Source organism: Haemaphysalis longicornis, unplaced genomic scaffold, assembly GCF_048455015.1.
Source record: "Haemaphysalis longicornis isolate Haplotype H1 unplaced genomic scaffold, Haemaphysalis longicornis Haplotype H1 scaffold_9, whole genome shotgun sequence".
In the NCBI taxonomy this organism is placed as follows: domain Eukaryota; kingdom Metazoa; phylum Arthropoda; class Arachnida; order Ixodida; family Ixodidae; genus Haemaphysalis; species Haemaphysalis longicornis.
Genome location: NW_027526460.1, coordinates 77962497 through 77980223, shown reverse-complemented (window position 1 = coordinate 77980223; position 17727 = coordinate 77962497). Strand labels below are relative to the sequence as shown.

The 17727-nt window shown below is 46.8% G+C and overlaps 1 protein-coding gene across 1 annotated transcript; it reads right to left on the bottom strand.

The window, feature by feature from the left end:
• Nucleotides 1-3135: 3135 nt before the first annotated feature.
• Nucleotides 3136-17374, bottom strand: LOC144153686 (uncharacterized). Its single transcript, XM_077685358.1, has 4 exons — nucleotides 17210-17374; nucleotides 17000-17068; nucleotides 16076-16206; nucleotides 3136-7985 (listed from the first exon to the last, which is right to left on the bottom strand). The coding sequence occupies exons 1-4, from the start codon at nucleotides 17301-17303 to the stop codon at nucleotides 7785-7787; spliced, it is 495 nt and encodes a 164-aa protein (XP_077541484.1). The 5' UTR covers nucleotides 17304-17374; the 3' UTR covers nucleotides 3136-7784.
• Between the last annotated feature and the right edge of the window lie 353 nt (nucleotides 17375-17727).

Sequence of the window (17727 nt, the reverse complement as noted above, 5' to 3'; positions counted from 1 at the left end):
TTATTCAACTCGAGAAATACTGTCCTAATCACGAAAGTGTCAATAAGGCACTTGTAGGTACCCCCGAGAGTCATATAACAGCGGAATTTTCAACAATCTAAATGCATGGGTACTCATTTATTCTGACCGATAAAGAAGCCCCGCGAAATATCAAAAATACCACGTGACGGCGCTCCCGCCCGCTCGTGAGTACCTACAAGTGCTTCACTGACACTTTAATGATTAGGAGAAACTTCTCGAGTTGGATAATTAATTGCAAGTAATTAACTGAATCTCATTAACGAGAAAATTACTGGCTGCTGCTCCGCTGTACTAGAAACATTATGCACTACGTTTGCTTCCAGGAACACCGTTGCTGTTTTTTTAAATCTCGGTGCATGACAGTGGGACACCCTGCATAAGCCAAATGTAGCAAGGGAGAGGGAAGGGAAGAAAGCCTGTCCACATATATATATATATATATATATATATATATATATATATATATATATATATATATATATATATATATATATAATCAGGGGCTCGTAGAAAATAACACAGAAATAAGGGTTGGCAGCCAAAAAAACCTCGGAAAGCAACGGGGAGGTTGTGGTAGGTCATTGAAACACATAAAGAATTTGGAAAGAAAGAAAGCGGAGAAAAAATGCCTGCCGGGTGGGATCCGAACCCACGACCTCCAGAATACCGGTCTGGTGCGATAACCACTACGCTACCGGCGGGGCGATTTTGCCCCCCGCTTTCTGGGGTATTTATGTCAATGTACGGTAATTTTTTTCCTGTGCTTGGGGGTGGTAGCCAGCGCCACTCTGAATTCACGGCGCGGGGATTAAAAAAAAGGTCCCCTTCACCCCGAGAAGTCAGAGTGGCGCTGGCCAGCGGCAACAACCGCCCCCTGAGCCACATAAAGCTCAATAAACATGTTCTCTCTCTCTCTCTCAGAGATATTCTTTGCTAAGGCTAAATCAATGCATGATCCATGAATGGTGGTTTGTTAAATTGTATTGGTGAAGCACATGAGTGGAAACTCAATAAAAAGAAGGGAAGCTTGAACCCGGTGTTAGACAATCTCACTTTTCCTCCGTCTCTGTTGCCGCCGACCGGGCGGCGATATCGGCAGCTCTGGTGACCAAGGAGGTTTGTACCTCTAGATCTGAGCTCCCTAGCGCCTCGTCCCACTGCTCATCACAGGAAATTAGGGTAAAGGGATCTTTCGGGCACCCCCAGAAGATGTGGGGAAGGGTAGCGAGAGCGCCACATGCAAGGCACTCTGGGGAAGGGTACAATGAAGGGTGTATTCGGTGAAGTATAGCGGGATTAGGGAACGTGTTCGTCTGAAGGAGACGCCACGTGTGTTCTTCCGAATTAGTAAGGTTGGCGTGGGCCGGGGCGGTCGAGGCGGAATAAAGCGTGTGGTTAAGTGCATTTCACTTGCGCATGGTTTCACTCTTCGTAGAGACACGTGTGTGAATACAAGTGACGTCGCACGGGTAATGGCTTTGGGTGTCGTTTAAAGCTTCGCTTTCCAGCCACCTTCACAAGTGGAGTGGCCCAAATTTTTTTGCACATAGATGACAATGACGATGATGATGATGAAAATAATAATAATAATCACTATCATTATCATCATGAGGGGCGTGAAAATATATTTGCCACGGGCGCCGTCCTATCTAGTTACGCCACTGGTCATCTCCCAGCGCGTCACAACGGCTCAGTATGTCTCCCTGCATCCCCCTCTAACTTTCGCCAGACGCTCCTCCTTAGTCTGTGGCCCATCCGAACCACGTGACATATGCAGGGAGGGTTCAAACACGATTTGCAACAACATGCTTGACGGCAGCGAAGCGCTGCGAGATAACGGAAGAGTAGCGCACGTCCCACACTGAGTTCGCTGATCACGCGATCACTTCCTCAGACGCAGTTACCGAGAAGACTGCAGTTCGCGCTGCGCACAAATTTCGCATTAGGGAGTACAGTAATCGTTACACAATTTTCACTGCTACATCATCACCCCTCTCTCTTGACAACCCACCGCGGGGGCTCAGTGGCTAAGGCGTTGTGCCGCTGAGCCCATGACGCAAGTTCGATTCCCGGCCGCAGCGGCCGCTTTTCTGATGGAGACGAAAAGCAAAAACGCCCATGTGTACGAGATTTTGGCGCACGTTAAGGATCCCCAGGTGGTCAAAAAAACCCAGAGCCCCCCACAACGGCACACCTCATCGCCTGCGTTGCGTCGGCGCGTTAAACCCTACAATCAATCAATCATCAATTAATCGATTCTGTCACATGCACCAATTGGGCGCTGCATTGGCGGCCTGGTGAGGTTGCAAAATGCAAGCGAGATCGTTACGAGGAACTGCGCAGCGGCTTGATGGTCATTTCATCGTACCGGACGTCGGTCGAAAAATACCAACAACATTTTCAACTATTTCCTGGCTCACATTTGGTGTCGTCAGATATCTGAAGGTGACAGTCGGAGCACTTAGGGAGGGGGGAGAGGGGGAACAAGTTTGCCCCCTCCTCCCTGGCCAGCACAAAAAAAAGCAGTGCTGTACACAAGGCAGACCTACCACACTCATTACTTACACATAGCTGCTAGCTTAACAGAATCTAACCTCTCACTTGTGCCAGGGCCATGCCTGTTATCTTAGCCTGTTTGAATAACACCGCACGTTAACCTTTGGACTGTCACGCACACTTGTGAAAAGATAAAATGGCGAGGGTGCGACTGAACATTAGAACTTAATTTTTTGCTTTTGGCAGTAAGCAGGAAGATTGCAATGACTGCTGGTGATGCCGCACACTTCTTGGCGCAGCGTGCTGTGCAGTGAAGGTGCCTTTAGGGGCAAAAGTTTGCACATTGCCACACCGCAAGCTGGCTTCCAAACCGCGTGAAACCGCACCACCACTTGGAGACCACGAGAGCATTAGACCTTACGGAAGCCCGCCAGAGCACGCTAAGTCATTTATGATAGCTAAAGGAATGAATCCCTACTGTTCCCAGCGCAATGCGACTGGCACTAAACATTATCTCGCAGTTGCCTCACATTTTGCAGCACCGCTTGGGAGCAGTTTCGGCCCCATTCTGCCTTTTGAAGCAGGATGGTGCCGTTAAAGTGGATTGGCATAGCGTAGTGCAAATGGCACAGCACTACTGCCCCTGTATTTGCACACACCTGCTTGCGACCATAGGTCGTTCCACACAGAGTGTGACCCAGAAGGCTCGTGGCATTACTGGTGTAAAATGGGGCGACTGCCAAAGCAAAAGTCGAAGCTTGCGCAATAAAAAAAGTTTTTTTAATGAAAACACTCCCCGTGGGGTCCAGAATTAACTATCATGGTGATGATGCACGAAGCAAAAAGGACTGAGCTGTCCATCGTAAACAAACAGTTGCAGACAACACTTTGCCAGCACCATACTCACAGCTCCATAGGTGACTGCAATGCACCGGTCATCCTTTTCACCAACACAACTCTGGATATCCCCCTGTTAGTTCCCCTCCCTAAATGCACACACGCTTCCAGGAGAGTGCATCATTTTAGAACACACAATTCATAACTGCATATCCACATCAATGTACATTAAAAATGCACTCCCTTTAACATTATACCACAACGCAACAAACTGTCACATCAACACCACACTGCAAAACATCACCAGACGGTGGTTACCCTACAATAAGCAGCAAATGATGTAAATTTAGGCGAAGATGCAGAGCAATCATACAGTGGCTGCACAGTACTATGCAAAACCAGGAGTTTAAAGCAAAGCAGGCCTCAACAGCTCTTCAGCACACCAGAAGCAGGGTAAATCACCCAAACACTGCATAAGACATCGAACTAATGATACTAGGCATGTCCGTGCACAGAAGAAATTGCATAAAACTCTAAATCCTACACTATCTCCGAATCAGATATTGACCTAATAAGCACCCTGGATGCTAGTTAAAGGTCAACACGACCTCCCATATCAGATATTAAGCTGGTAAGAACAGATGCTGCAAGCTGGATTAACACCTAAGGACTGCATACCCTCCGATATCAGATATTAAGCTGCTAAGAACAGATGCTGCAAGCTGGATTAACACCTAAGGACCACATACCCTCCGATATCAGATATTAAGCTGACAAGAACAGATGCTGCAAGCTAGATTAACACCTTAGGACCGCATAACCTCCCATATCAGATATTAAGCTGATAAGAACAGATGCTGCAAGCTAGAAATAAGGTTAACATTTTAGGGCCACATAACCTCCTATACCAGATATTAAGCTAATAAGAACAGACTTGCACTGCATACCAGATGAAGGCAAACATCTCAGGTCAACATAAACCTCGTATCAGATATAAAGCTCATACGAACAGATGCACCGTCACAAGGTAGAAATGAGGTCAGCATATTAAGTCCATATAACCTCCCATATCAGATAACAATAAGAACAGACTTGCACTGCATACCAGGCAAAGGCAAGCACCCTGTGTCCATATACACCCAATACCAGATATTAAGCAGATAAGAACAGATATGACACTGCATGCCAGGCATCTCATATCAAAAGCTCTCAATGTTTTGCATGCACGTAGGATGTGTCAGCTGTTCAGTTGAAGCAAAAAAACTTGTGTTGCCCTCTTCACAGTCTAGTAAACATAGTCCTAGCCATGTACTTAGTATCTACTGTGTTTGCCTAGTGTCTAGACGGATAATGACAAAGAAATTACACTACTGCTAAACACTTATGAGCAACACAGGGGGGCTACTTATATATCCACGTAATATAAAGATTAATTAGAAAGGCATGACTTTGCATATATTCCAAGTTTTATATGTGTACAATGAAACACTCCACGAATATTCCAACTTTTTTACATATACAATAAAACATACACAGGATGATTTATTTTAACACACCACTAGGTTTTAAAACAAAGCTACGATAGCAGCTTGAGTGCCGTTTTGGCAGATAGGTTTTAAGGCCGAGCAGACATTATTTGCGATAGAATATGCAACTTCCGCAACTAATTACAAAAGTCATGAAATTGAACTTTAAATTACTAGTTTTAGGGTACACGTTTATGTCAGTAAAATAAATGCCGGTATTAATCAATCTACTACCTCCATTTACGACAAATATTCCAAATCTGGCTTCCAGTTAGAGATGTACGCCACTAAAGTGGCCCCCAAATACGTCAGCATTCCGTGGCCATATTACGCACCTATCACCAGATGAATCAATGAATGTGACTATGGCTGCCCGATTCTAAAACATGCCAACAGACATTGTGCTATGCTTGTAGCTGACCTTTCAAATCTAGTAACAGGTTAGATTAAATCATTCTGTGGGTACGTGCACATAGATATTTATATTTTGTGAACACCTATGCTCTATGCTCGTATTTCAATGTGCACTAAAGAAACTGACAAGAATGAATGAGGCACTGTAGGAAAACACTCCTGGCTCTAGCAATACCCGTCACATGGCTTTGAAACATATCTTCGTACATGCCATCAGCGATTAAAAAAAAAAAAAAAAGAGGAGGAGGACTAAGGGAAATTATACATACGGAGCAGCGATTCAGAATGTACGTCAGTGAATGTGCGAGCGAATTTGTTTAAAACCGAGAAAGGCGATGCAGATGGGAATGAATGCCATGTTTGGCGAAGCCACGAATCCGTCCCAAAACGCCTCACAACCGCTTCTCTTCCCCTGCTAACTTCCACATCCCCACAGCGTGATATTCACAACTGAAAGAAACTTCACTGATTTAAAATACAAGACATCGAACCAAAGCGGTACATACATTTGCAAGCCATCTTAAAAGGAGCCATGAAGAGAAAACAAAAGTTTGTTTTATTCGAAAGATTAGGTGTTTCATAATACCCTAAGCGCTTTCCCGGAAGCAAATGATGCTTTATTCACTGAGAAATAAGGCAATTTAAGCCAAAATTTCAAATCTCCCGCTAAATTGCACATTTCGTGACGTGAACAATGGCGTCATACGAGCCGGTCCATGAAACAGATACTTAGTATAGTATGTCGACTCCATATAGCACCCACAGGGGGTAATCAAACAGGAACTGGAACTCGTGCCAAAACCGAGACGACGGCCATTTTAAAAATACTAGTAAAACCAAGTGCACCCGCAGCCCTAGTCATGGAATCGCCTGATCCAGAGAACAAAACTCTCGCCGAGAAGCTCGGGCTTGCATTTAACAACCTCACAGCACTTGAACACTCAATGCTTCTAAGTGCACGAGCGGCAGGAGTAGTGGGATACGCGGATGGACCGGAAAGTGACCATTCTGCGATAGCCACAACAGACGAACGCCCAGCCGTCGGCACCGCTGCCTCGTCAGCCCCGTCGCGACGGACAAATACAGACTGGTACGTATGCGCCGTATTTTTATTACGGTTAATAATAGTTCAATTTCAGTAGCAGTATTGCTTATGCCAGTTGGCCGGTGTCGTGCATGGAAAGCCGTTCGCGCGAGCTCTCTGCTCCGACCAGAAAGATACGAGCGTTAATGCGCGGTGTGTACGGCATTTTTTCCCCCCCAAGGTCAGAGCGCTTTGACGGCGATTTCACGAAGTCGGCGATGAGCGCCAGCATGTCCCAGGAGTGAGCTAACATAAGGGTCCCTGCCGTAATCACTTCCTCGGAAATGAAGCGAGCACACTCGTACTTCCTTCAGCTCTCTTTCTCCTCCGTTTGCAAAGTTCACAAAACATAGCCACTTGCTTCACCGAGGTTCGTCGTTGGGCAGCACATGAAAGGAGATCTCACCGGCGGGGATGTCGCACTCCCTCGACGATTTGCCCGTACTACATGGGCATTTCAAAACGCAGTAGCGAAATTTCATTGTAAAGTACTCGAAAAAAACTGAAGTTTTCAGTGGTTGTAAACTAGAAATGAGCTCCTAACAACAGCAGCAAGTCAACACCATTCCAGAACTTCTGCGACGACTGTCACTATCTCGTCGCTGCTTGCTGTTCCTTACTCCCCTCGTTTCTATTTTTACCTTTGCTGGTTGGCGATATGACGGCCAATCTCCTGTGAAGGGATTACGATACCAAGCAAGGTCGCAGCTGTGCGTGCTGGGACGGTTCGTTGGCCCCGAAGAGCCTCAAACCCGAAAATTCGTCTGCGCGACGGTGTCGATGGCGAGATGTTGAGTTCGGCTGGCGGTAGTTTCGTACGCATTGGCATACACGCTTGCGTGTTTATTCGGAACTTTAACCGTTTACTCCACCATTCTTAGTGTCATAAAAGGAATGTGCAGTATGTTTAACGGGCATTTAGCTCACTATGCAAACTGGTAAGCCCTCCTGACTAACTTGCGTTTGCTTTTGCCAGCCTCCGCCAATCGCAGAGCATTCTCGTGTGACATCACAGGTTCTGTTGCGGGAAATGAGCTGGTGGGTCGCATGGTCATTCCCTTTTTTCCTAATTATGTAGCTTATTTGAGCGAAGTTTGTGTTAAAAGTGGTGTCAGTATGGTTCTAACGAGGCAATCTTTCGAATGAACCAAACTTGTGTTTTCTCTTCATGGCTCCTTTAAGAGCACAGACCCATCGTATTGCACTTCATGGTTTCAGCTCTCACAGGCAACGGTTCGGCAATTTCGGGGATGCAAAGCCTCATCCTACTCTTGGCAAACAAAAGCTGTGAGGCAGCGCCACAGGGTGGCATGACCTAGTTACAGCGATGAAGCTACTTACAAGTGGTAAGCTTAAAAAGCAGCATGCCTCTAGTGAACACATGTTGGCACCGTAAAAAGCGCTTTTCACTGGGGCTTTTGATGTAACTCCTCATCCTTTTGCGAGACCTCCAGTATGAGGGCCGAGCCATTGGTTGTGCCTGTGCGTTTCGGCCGCCTCACTTTTAAGGCTGGCCTGTCCCCTTCCGATTCCGATGACGCCTCGCTGCTCTCTGAATCCGACGAGCTGTCGTCGCTGGAGGACACCGGACCAGCAAGGGCAAAATTCTGCAAGGAGGTTTTGTCCACAGTAATTAGTTAAGTGCAGCACGCTTATAACGAACACATTAGGAAACCTAAATCAGTTCGTTATATCTTTTTTCGCTATATCTGGACACAAAATCTATGTATACAAATGGTAACGAGAAACGAAGATTTGTTTGTTATAGCCGGGATTCTGTTAAAACTGGGTTCGCTACAAGTGGGCTATACTGTACTGCACTCAATGACACCACCAACGAGTTTTTAAAAGTGTCACTATAGGCGCGCAACTCAACTGGACTAGGAAGGTCTGCAACCACCCATGAACAAGTGCGAGTATTGGTAAACCACGCATTGAAGCATTCAAGGCCAAAGTCTAAAGTAAACATTGAAAAGCGAGCAATACTTCATGAATGTCACAACCATTGTAACAGCCACGTAGCATCCTTACTTACTTACTACCTTTACTTTACTAACCTTGTGCTCGGCAATTTCAAAACATTTTCCACCAAACTGGGTTCCTTGCTTCCTAGACTTCATTGCTTTTCCTGTTTTCCAAGAATTAGTTTCGACTTGGAAATTTTAGAATGCCTGACCCATCTTTTAGGCGAAAATACGACGACTGGCATCACACCAGGAACAAGCACAGAAGCACCAGTGCAAGTGCACAGCAAACCGAGAGAATGCCAGTGGCACATTACAAAGCACCTCTTTTATACAGTCCACAGGAACCAGTGCACAACACCAAGGAAATGTGACAACTGGGTTTGCAAAGCTACTGCAACAAAAGGCCTAGGTGTGGTAAATTACCGCACTCCAACAGCTAAAAGCAACGCAAGACAGCATGACGTAGGCCCAATGCAACAACGGAGAGGCATTAGAGCTATTTACACGTTTATGTAGGCAGCCCAAATTTTTTTCTCCAGCACAAAACTACTGTCTCAATTGTGTTGCACCTTGCTTTATCTTAAAGGAGTCTTACATAAAATTTTCATGCTTGGTTTTTCTCCAGCTATGAGTCCCTACCAGCCCTTTAAAGGAGCCATGAAGAGAAAATACAACTTCGTTTAATTTGAAAGAACTAGGATTCAGTATCTCACTCAGCTACATTACAGCCCCAAAAGATGTTTTTTAACGAAAAAAAAGCAAGAAGTATTTAAAAACTTTCAAATTTCGCGCCACAGTGACGTGTTATGAGCAAGAATGACGTCATACGGGCCAACAATAAAACATAATTTTCAGTGCGTTAACTGCACGTTAGCATTCAAGTGATGCGGTCAAATGGAATTAGAGGCCCCATTACAGACGTCCAGTCATGTGTTGTCGCGACAGGTCAGTTAGGCGGCCGCCAATCGCACAAACAAGGTTCCGTGACGCCATAGAAAAGTTGCGGGAAATCGGCTAGGGGGTCGCGACTGCTTCACACGTTTTCTTTTATATCTCCGTTATTTTTTAGAATATTGGGATGATATTGGCATCATCGTTATCGGGACTACGCAGTCTTAATAATAAACCCAACTTGTATTTTCTCTTCATGGCTCCTTTAATCATGAAATGGAACGTTAGACTGTCAATAGCAGCGTAAATAATTATTACAGCCTCATTCATTTGTGTCAGTTTCGGTTTTGACAAAACGAACACCGAAGCGGCCACCATGACATAACGGCACTCGTGACGTTGCACATTCTTGTCACACCACTGCTGGTCTGGGCGTGCGCGCACGCCCAGACTGGCTGTGGTTTCTACAGTCTTCACACACTGAGGCAGCATGACTTCAGTCCCAAAACCTGTGACGTGATATCCACACCGGAGCAGCGCGCTGGCCACATCACAGGACCCCTCAAATCGGCAGTTTGGGGCCAGGAGGAGCAGATGGCATCATGCTGATGTAGATTGCGAGAGGGTATTACCCATTCTCAGCTTTCTCTAGTGTGCAAAGATTAAAATAGATTTAAAATACGTTGTACTGAACGGTTACTGTGGAAACTTGCTGGGAGATATCTACACATCCCTGCCAGATTTGCCAGGATGGCATTAGGGAGATCTTACTGGGGCGGGGGAAGGCAGGGGGGAGGGGGGGGGGGGGTAGTAGCAACAACAGAATGGGTAACTTTACACACATTTTTTTATTTACTTACAAGATAGCAGGAAATGAACTGTTTCTTCGCCCAAACTACCAACAAGGTGCACCACTTAAATGTTCGACGTTGCAGAAAGTCCTGGAAATAGTACTGCAAGCGCAATACAAAACAGCAGGAACTGAACTGTGTTGTTGTTTCGTCTAAACTAACAACAAGCTACACCACTGGAGACTTGCTAAACCTCCAGAACGGCCGTGCTCGTGCGTAAATGAAAGGTGCGGTGGCGCTGCGTTTCTATAAACAGTAAACTAACAATGGGACGAACAGGTTCACCGTCTGCGCATGGCCGACTACGCTTTTTAAGCACTTCACTGATAACGATGCCAAATGGTGTCGGGTTGGATTGTCAGGTATACCTCCGGTGCATTGTGGCCATACTGGGAAAAGGAATAAGCCGAAGACGGGTGCGTTTTCGGGGGATTTTTGTTTCGGCCGTACAATCGTACAAAACCATGAAAATTTGGGAGTCTCCCGGAAAATTCGGGAAACCTGGCAGGTATGTCTACATATACAAAGGAAGCCATTTACATAGTTATCTCAGCTTTGAAATTTGGTGCCAGTACTCCTTTAACACCCCAACCCCACCTCAATCCATGGCAGCCAAGGGTTAAGATCATCCTGCACAATTGCTCCCGTTCGTGGATCTAACGTGGCGCATGTACCGTATTTATTCGATTATAAGGCGGTCATGATTATACGGCGAGGGTGCAGTTTGCACAGTAAAAAAAAAAAACGCCATATATATATATATATATATATATATATATATATATATATATATATATATATATGTATATATATATATATATATATTCGAAATTTCTTCTGGTCCCAACCCAAACACATGCATTTTAGGCCACATTACTCGAAGCGCATGAAGAGCTTCACCCACGGAGCAAGATATAAACAGGAGTGCCGACTGTGGCCCAGAAAAAATCTTTTGCTCGGGCCGATAATGTCCACGCGCCGCCGGCCGCCCAGCTTTCCCTTTGCTCTCTTCCTCCTTCGTTCGCCCTCTCGTCGCTGTGCCTCTGTACATGGCTCTTCCCTTCTTCGCTCTCCCCAGAGGCGTGTTTTCTTTCGCAACGACGTCTGTCGTATGCCTGTCCTACTATGCAGGAGGCATGCGTGCACGCGCGGAATTTAAACACCCGTGCGCGGCCGCAATAGACGGCGCAGATAATTGCACCCGCCTCTTTCATTGCGGTGTGCTGCCACCTAGCGTGCCTAGCGGAAGTTGAAGCCGTAGGGTTTGCCGGCGTTTCCTCCGGCTGCGTTCTCGTTGTATGCACGGCAATCCCACATTACGGCGAGGAGCAGCCGAAGTTTTTCTTCTGTATTGGTGTTATAACGCCTTAAGATGACAGCCCCTGGTCATCACATAATACCAGGCGGCTTCTTATCACTGAATGAGGGCTGGCAGAGAAATCTCGGACAGATCCGTGTGCCGTCCGAGCAGCAGAGCGAGCAGTACTTGGAGTCGTCTGGCATGAAGTGCGATCGCCAGCTCAACAAAGGCCGGCAGTTCGCAAAATGCCTTTAAGCGCTGGACACATGTACGATTGGTACACGCGATTCGCATGCGACTGATCGTTACGACTGTCGCCACGACTAGTCGTACGCGTGAATTTGAGACGGCCCGATGCGCGCATGAGATGCGTCGTCGGCGTCGCTCCGCCCACTGTTTTTGCTCCATGGTCAACTACGATGATCGCTGAGCTGAATTTGTAAATTCTGCGCGTTTGTTCGCAAGAAATGGATAAATCGTGAAGCGTTTTCTGCCCTCGGAAACAGTCCGCGCACACGCCGGCCGCGCCTGCCAGCTGGGCACACTCAGCGGCTCGAACCGACGCAGACCACGGTAGCAACCGCGCTTGTCGCTGCTCTTCTGAATCAATCTGATCGCTAAAAAGTTCCACATGCGAGAAAGTAGGTGTTAGTGTGGTGAAAAATTGTGCTAGGGATTGTTGTCAGGGCTTATTTTAAAAGCGGCGATCAGATATATCTGCCGCGATGCAAGCCGCCTACGCTGACCGGTCGCCGCGGCGCGGTGCGCCGAGCGGTCGAGAGATGGCGATACCTGCGCGGAAGCATCGAAACAGGCTACGCAGATGTCTTGGTCACCGATCGCTCAAACGGCAGTTATAACTTAATAGAGTTCCACATGCGAGAAAGGGGATGATAGTGTAGTGAAAAGTTGTGTTGCGGATTGTCATTCGCAGTTGCACAGATAGCAGCCATCAAATATCCGCCAGGATGCTAAGCCTATAGTTCCCATCACCCGAGCCGACGCGAGCGACGCAAACCGCCGTAGCCGATCGCGTGCGGCCGACGGGAAGCGATAGAGGCCGACACCGCTCCCTTTTCGGCACTCCGAGTTACAGCGGAACGCAGCACAAGTTGTGGGCATTGTTCCGCGCACAACGAGCACACACAAAAAATCGAACGATGTAAATACAACCACGACCCCTTCCCGCTTGTGCGGGAGCTGTGGGGAATGTCGTCTGCTGCCCCTACTGGACTGCTTAGGGACTTGGCCGCTAGGGGATTGCGCATGCGCAGTGGGGTTGTGAAAGAGGCGGATTGCACGCCACCGCATACATGGCGATCGCTTATTCCCTATAAGGGCACGTTTATTCTTACATTATGAAGACCCACTAAAAATATTGTACTAATCCAGCAGATGTAAGACGCAACTGAACGACGACGACTTCAAAAGCACCAAAGAATGAGCAAGAGTAATATGAAACGCCACAACATGCAGTCTAGCATGATTCTGCTTACGACAAATCGATGCAGCGCAAAAATTACCCTCTGTTGTTGGCCCGCTCTCCGGCCACCTGCTTAATTATTTATGCCGCTTCTGCGCACGAACTACGCTTACAAGGGTCGCCCGGAGTCTCCATCGGGAAACGGCAATGAGACACACATTTCTGTGCCAATGACTGAATTGGACGGCTGCCCTGTTGTAATAAGTGTACAAAAACACTGTCATCTTGATAAGGCCCCCAAGAATATCAAACGCAAGCTTTATTGTAACTCATACCGCAACTTACCGCCCGATGTTCACTGTTGCTCTATGGTCGTGTTATCTCGTCGATAACGCCGTGGACTCCAAATAAAATGCTGCGATTTGTATGGCTGCAATTTTGGGCCTACGAGGGTTCCCGGCGTTTTTTTTTTTCTTTAAGCGGCTGACCGGCAAAACAACCGGCTCGTGAAACCTTTTCTTTTGTCGAGTCATCACCACAGAGATATAGGGTCCGGATGAATTCAAATATCGCGAAAAATAAGGCTTGTGAAAAGACCGCACTTTCAGGGCCTCGATCTTGAGCAGATTGCTACGTCGCGGGCAGTCGCGGGTGATGTTATCGCGTTTCTGTTATTTTCTGATGAGCGTGTGAGTGCCAGTCCGTGTTCTAGGCACACTCTGTTTTGGACGTATGTTGGAGAACGGTGAGAAAGCTGAGGCAACTTTTATAATCTCTAGTGATCAGAACTAGTTGCTCCTTTCGCCTTTTGTAAAACCTGTTAAAACACACCCGAATTGGTGTTCACAAATTTACAAAACGGAGTCACATTTTCGGCAAGCACTGCGCAAAAGGTAGTGTTTGTATAGCAGCCCTAATGTCTATATGTGCACTCTACATTTTGTTTTCCGCCATGCAAACCAATCCTTAACGTGTCTTTGCTGTGCCGTACGACCACTCAATTCCTTCGGGTTCGGGTTACCCAGAAGGTGCTGCCGAACAAGTTAATCAAGCCCTGCGAAGGAGGAGCGCAATGAACGTGAAGCGGCGCCAACGCAGGCCCAAAGCACTCCGTGCCCAGAACTACCGTCGCCGAAGCAGACGACAAAAGCCGACGGTATGCGTTCCCCCAACGCGCCCGCCGGCGCATGGGGAACGCCGGCCGCTTAGCCGGCGGACCATTCGCTGCGCCATCTACATTGTGCTCCGCGAGTGATGGACATTAAGAGCCCGCAGGAGAGAGGGAAGTCGGCGCTCCTGTTTATCTTGCTCCGTGGCTTCACCCGCTTAGAGCAAAGTGGCGATCGGAGGAGTCGCTGAGTGGCGGCGACCCAGGCTGTCAACATAGCGAGTCAACGCAATCTGGTGTCTCCCCGGCAACTTTCTCAAGCACCTCATGCTTGATTCTTGCCATTTGACTTTAGACAAACAGTCCAAATGTGTGGTAGGGCCATTGAATTTTGTTCCTAAATGGTGCGCGAACACCGACACTCGGTCCATTGAATCAGCAGTGTTGTCGACAACAGCACACCAAAAAACTCTTGTGTCGCAAACTTAACGGCTGCACAGCCCGGGAAAAAAATTACCGAGTGATCATGCAAAGCCCCTAGTGCAAAACCGGTTGGTTTTCATGATTACACGTTGTACCCACTATGAGCGGTTAATCGTTTTTTTTTTTTTTAGCTCAACAGACACAACCTCAAGCTCCAGCCACTGCGTTTGCGGCGCTTTCCAGCGCGAAACTCTCGTAGTATTCCGTGACGCCCGCACGCCCTGTATAAAGCTGGCCACTGCCACTTTTATGTGCGGCGACCGCAGCATCATGTAATGCTTGGGCAAATTGAAGCAGGGGTTGCTCGTGCTTAGCAAGAACTTGAAACAGCCAAAGCTCGCTGCCTTTTTTGCACCTGAATAAAGTTTTGCTTCACTAAATATATTGTGCTTTGATTCCTCACAGCTGTGGTGCTACGAAAGCTCATATGCTTTAGCTTTTCTCGAGCTGTCGCTTATATCGGAACACTGCTTAGAATTAAATTTTTTGCCGTCCCACTGACTTCGTTTATAAGGAGAGATTACTGTGTGTGTGTGTGCGTGTGTGTGTGCGCGTGCGTGCATGCGTGTGTGCGCGCGTGTGTGTGTGTGTAATGTAGTGCAGAAGAGGTAACAGCGGTCAACAGCTCTATGCTGACTATCTCCTACCCTTGCAAGGAGATTGGCCGTCATGCATTAACGGCAAGGAAGATGAAGCACCGGTGAACTAGACAGGCATCTTCATCAGCGTGGACCACGAGAAGAGCGCGCGAGAGCCAGCCGTGTGCCCCGCTTGCTTTGGACTGCCTTCGCTGGGCATCCTGCCGCATTTCCTTCGGCAATAAACCCATCTTACAATATTATATATATATATATATATATATATAAGCTTCAAATATAATCCTTTGCAACACGCATTAAGATGTAGCCATCAGAAAAATTTGCAACTGCCTGTGTATGCTTTTGACAACCAAAATTTCACGTAAAAACCATAAACAACTCGATCTCATAAGGTCGTGTCCTAATCGTAAACACACCATCAGAAACATGACCACCGTTTCCTTACCATTGCTACGATTGAAAATGTATACACATTATTGTGATCTGTAGCCTTTATATATAACAGCTTCAAATGTAACAGCGTCAGTATTGCTTTAATAAATGTTTTAACTAGACAGAAAACGTAACACCAAGAACACCTACTTGACACGCCTCAGAACACAGAGGAGTTCATCTTGCGCTCGTTTTTTTAAAGCATTGGTGGATGGTAAAGGCACGGCATTCACAAGATGGCAGCACCGTTCCATAGAGCAAGAAATGAAAATACTGGCTGAGCGGTTAAAAAGGGGATGATGACGATTGTAACTCCCAAAATGCTCTAAGAGTCACGTGCACAATTGCACACGCCGTGTCGCAAAGGGATAAGGTTGGGTATGACTTTGAGGCTACAGATTTTGGGGAAAAAAAACACCTTGCCTTATATTTGAATAAATACGGTACATGGAGGCATGAACAGCACTACTTTTGAGTGTGGTTACGAAGGTGCATGCACTGTGACTGTCTTTGGTAACACTTCACACCTATTATAAAAAAAACCTCTTGGTCAGCTCAGTCACACTGTCAAGCGCTGATGAAATCATCCCAGACAACAACAACAAAAATCTTTAACATCTAAAACCATCACTGCAAAGCTCACCATTTCGATCAACGGTCCGGTGGCCTCAGAGTCTTCAGTCTCAATGTTGACCTCGTCAGCAGCACCGGAAGTGAGCCTCGCCTTTTCAGCCTCGGCAAATTTTGGCAGGAACAATTTAGCCTGCGCCAAAGCTGGAATGCCATGCGACGGAATTAACGCCATTGCTACGCCTTGTACACCGCAGCCCTTTCAACAGGGGCCCCTCTATTACACATAACCCAGTTCCATTGTAGCCCTTTAAAGATTGCACAGTGCGAGACACAATTGGGAAGTATACAGAAGTTCACAAATATGGAAACGCAAAGTCGCAGCCTTAAAACGAAGTAGACAAAGAGTGTTCACAATTAAAAACTGGCTGGTAAGTTAGGCAAGGGGTACACAATTGATAACAAATGGAATTGCCCACTACGAACAAGTGTCTGGGTGGGCGGAGCCTCTGTGTGAAGAATGTTGTTGCGCCTGGGCCTCATAATAAAACATCCCTGGCACTCAGCTTCGTGTTGGTCCCATTAGATGATAACATCAACTACTCAGTTCCCGACGCCGAAAAATGGCAGGATCAAAACAAGCTGTTCGCGCCAATGCGCCATACTTGTAGCTTACTACAGCTCGGATTCTTAGCGGGCTTAACTGTCACCACCTAACCACTGTCACAACTTAACCACTAAACAAGTTTTCTCTCTTTTAAGTGTACAGAATGTTTCCGTCTAGCGCCATTCAGTGCCCTGAAACGTGAATGGCGACGAGGAATCTCCTGTCATACACTGCGGTTTCACCTCGCCCTACACTACGGTGGCGCCCAGCACTAGTCCCTTATGCCACCACAATTGGTATGTTCGTAAAAAATTGAGGTTATTAGTGCAGGCGCCGAGATTAATCATTCCACTAATCCACGAGGGAGGACGATCCAAAACCATCGCCCACCTGAACTTTTCACTTGAAACGTCTTCGGTGGTCCTTTCGACTGCACGAGGGAACGAATGTGGTCTTCGCCTGGAAAAAATACGTTGCGCGCTCAGACAAGTTGACGAGTATCAGCGCAACGAAAAACGATTTGAAGCTAACGTGCAGAACGACAGCAGCGTTTACTAGCCGCCAGCACTAAACGACTGACGAGTGAAGAGACGTACTCACGCGTGATTATTTCGTTTCGTAAAAGATCTTTTGAGCATTTTCCGTCAGACTTCTCGCTGTTTCCGTTCAGAACGCTGCCGTTACTGCTTGCCATGACAAAACTGACAAAACCAGGGAACTAAAGCAACTCTAAAGCACGTGTTTGTGTGTTTTTGAGCGGGAGCACAAGGTGGTGAGCACAGTTACGGGATTGTCTCCAAATCCGCCAGAGCGAAGAAACCCCTGTGAAAAAAAGTTTGGCAAAATCAAACTCTAAAGTGACGGCTGTCTTTTCCAATCAGGGCACACCCTTACTGGTTTCGCAAAAGCAGAAAAAAACTTTATTTCCCACCATACCATCTTTTTTTTTTCTTTTTTGCTTCTTTACGGTGTTGATAGAAGTGATAGCGGTTCTAGTTCTAATTCTAGGGTTCTAACATTCCTACTATAGATATTCATACCACTAAGCACTAATGTGAAACTTTATGGGGTCCAGAGCGACCAGATCTGCTAGCACTGCTAGTGCTGCTAGGTCATAA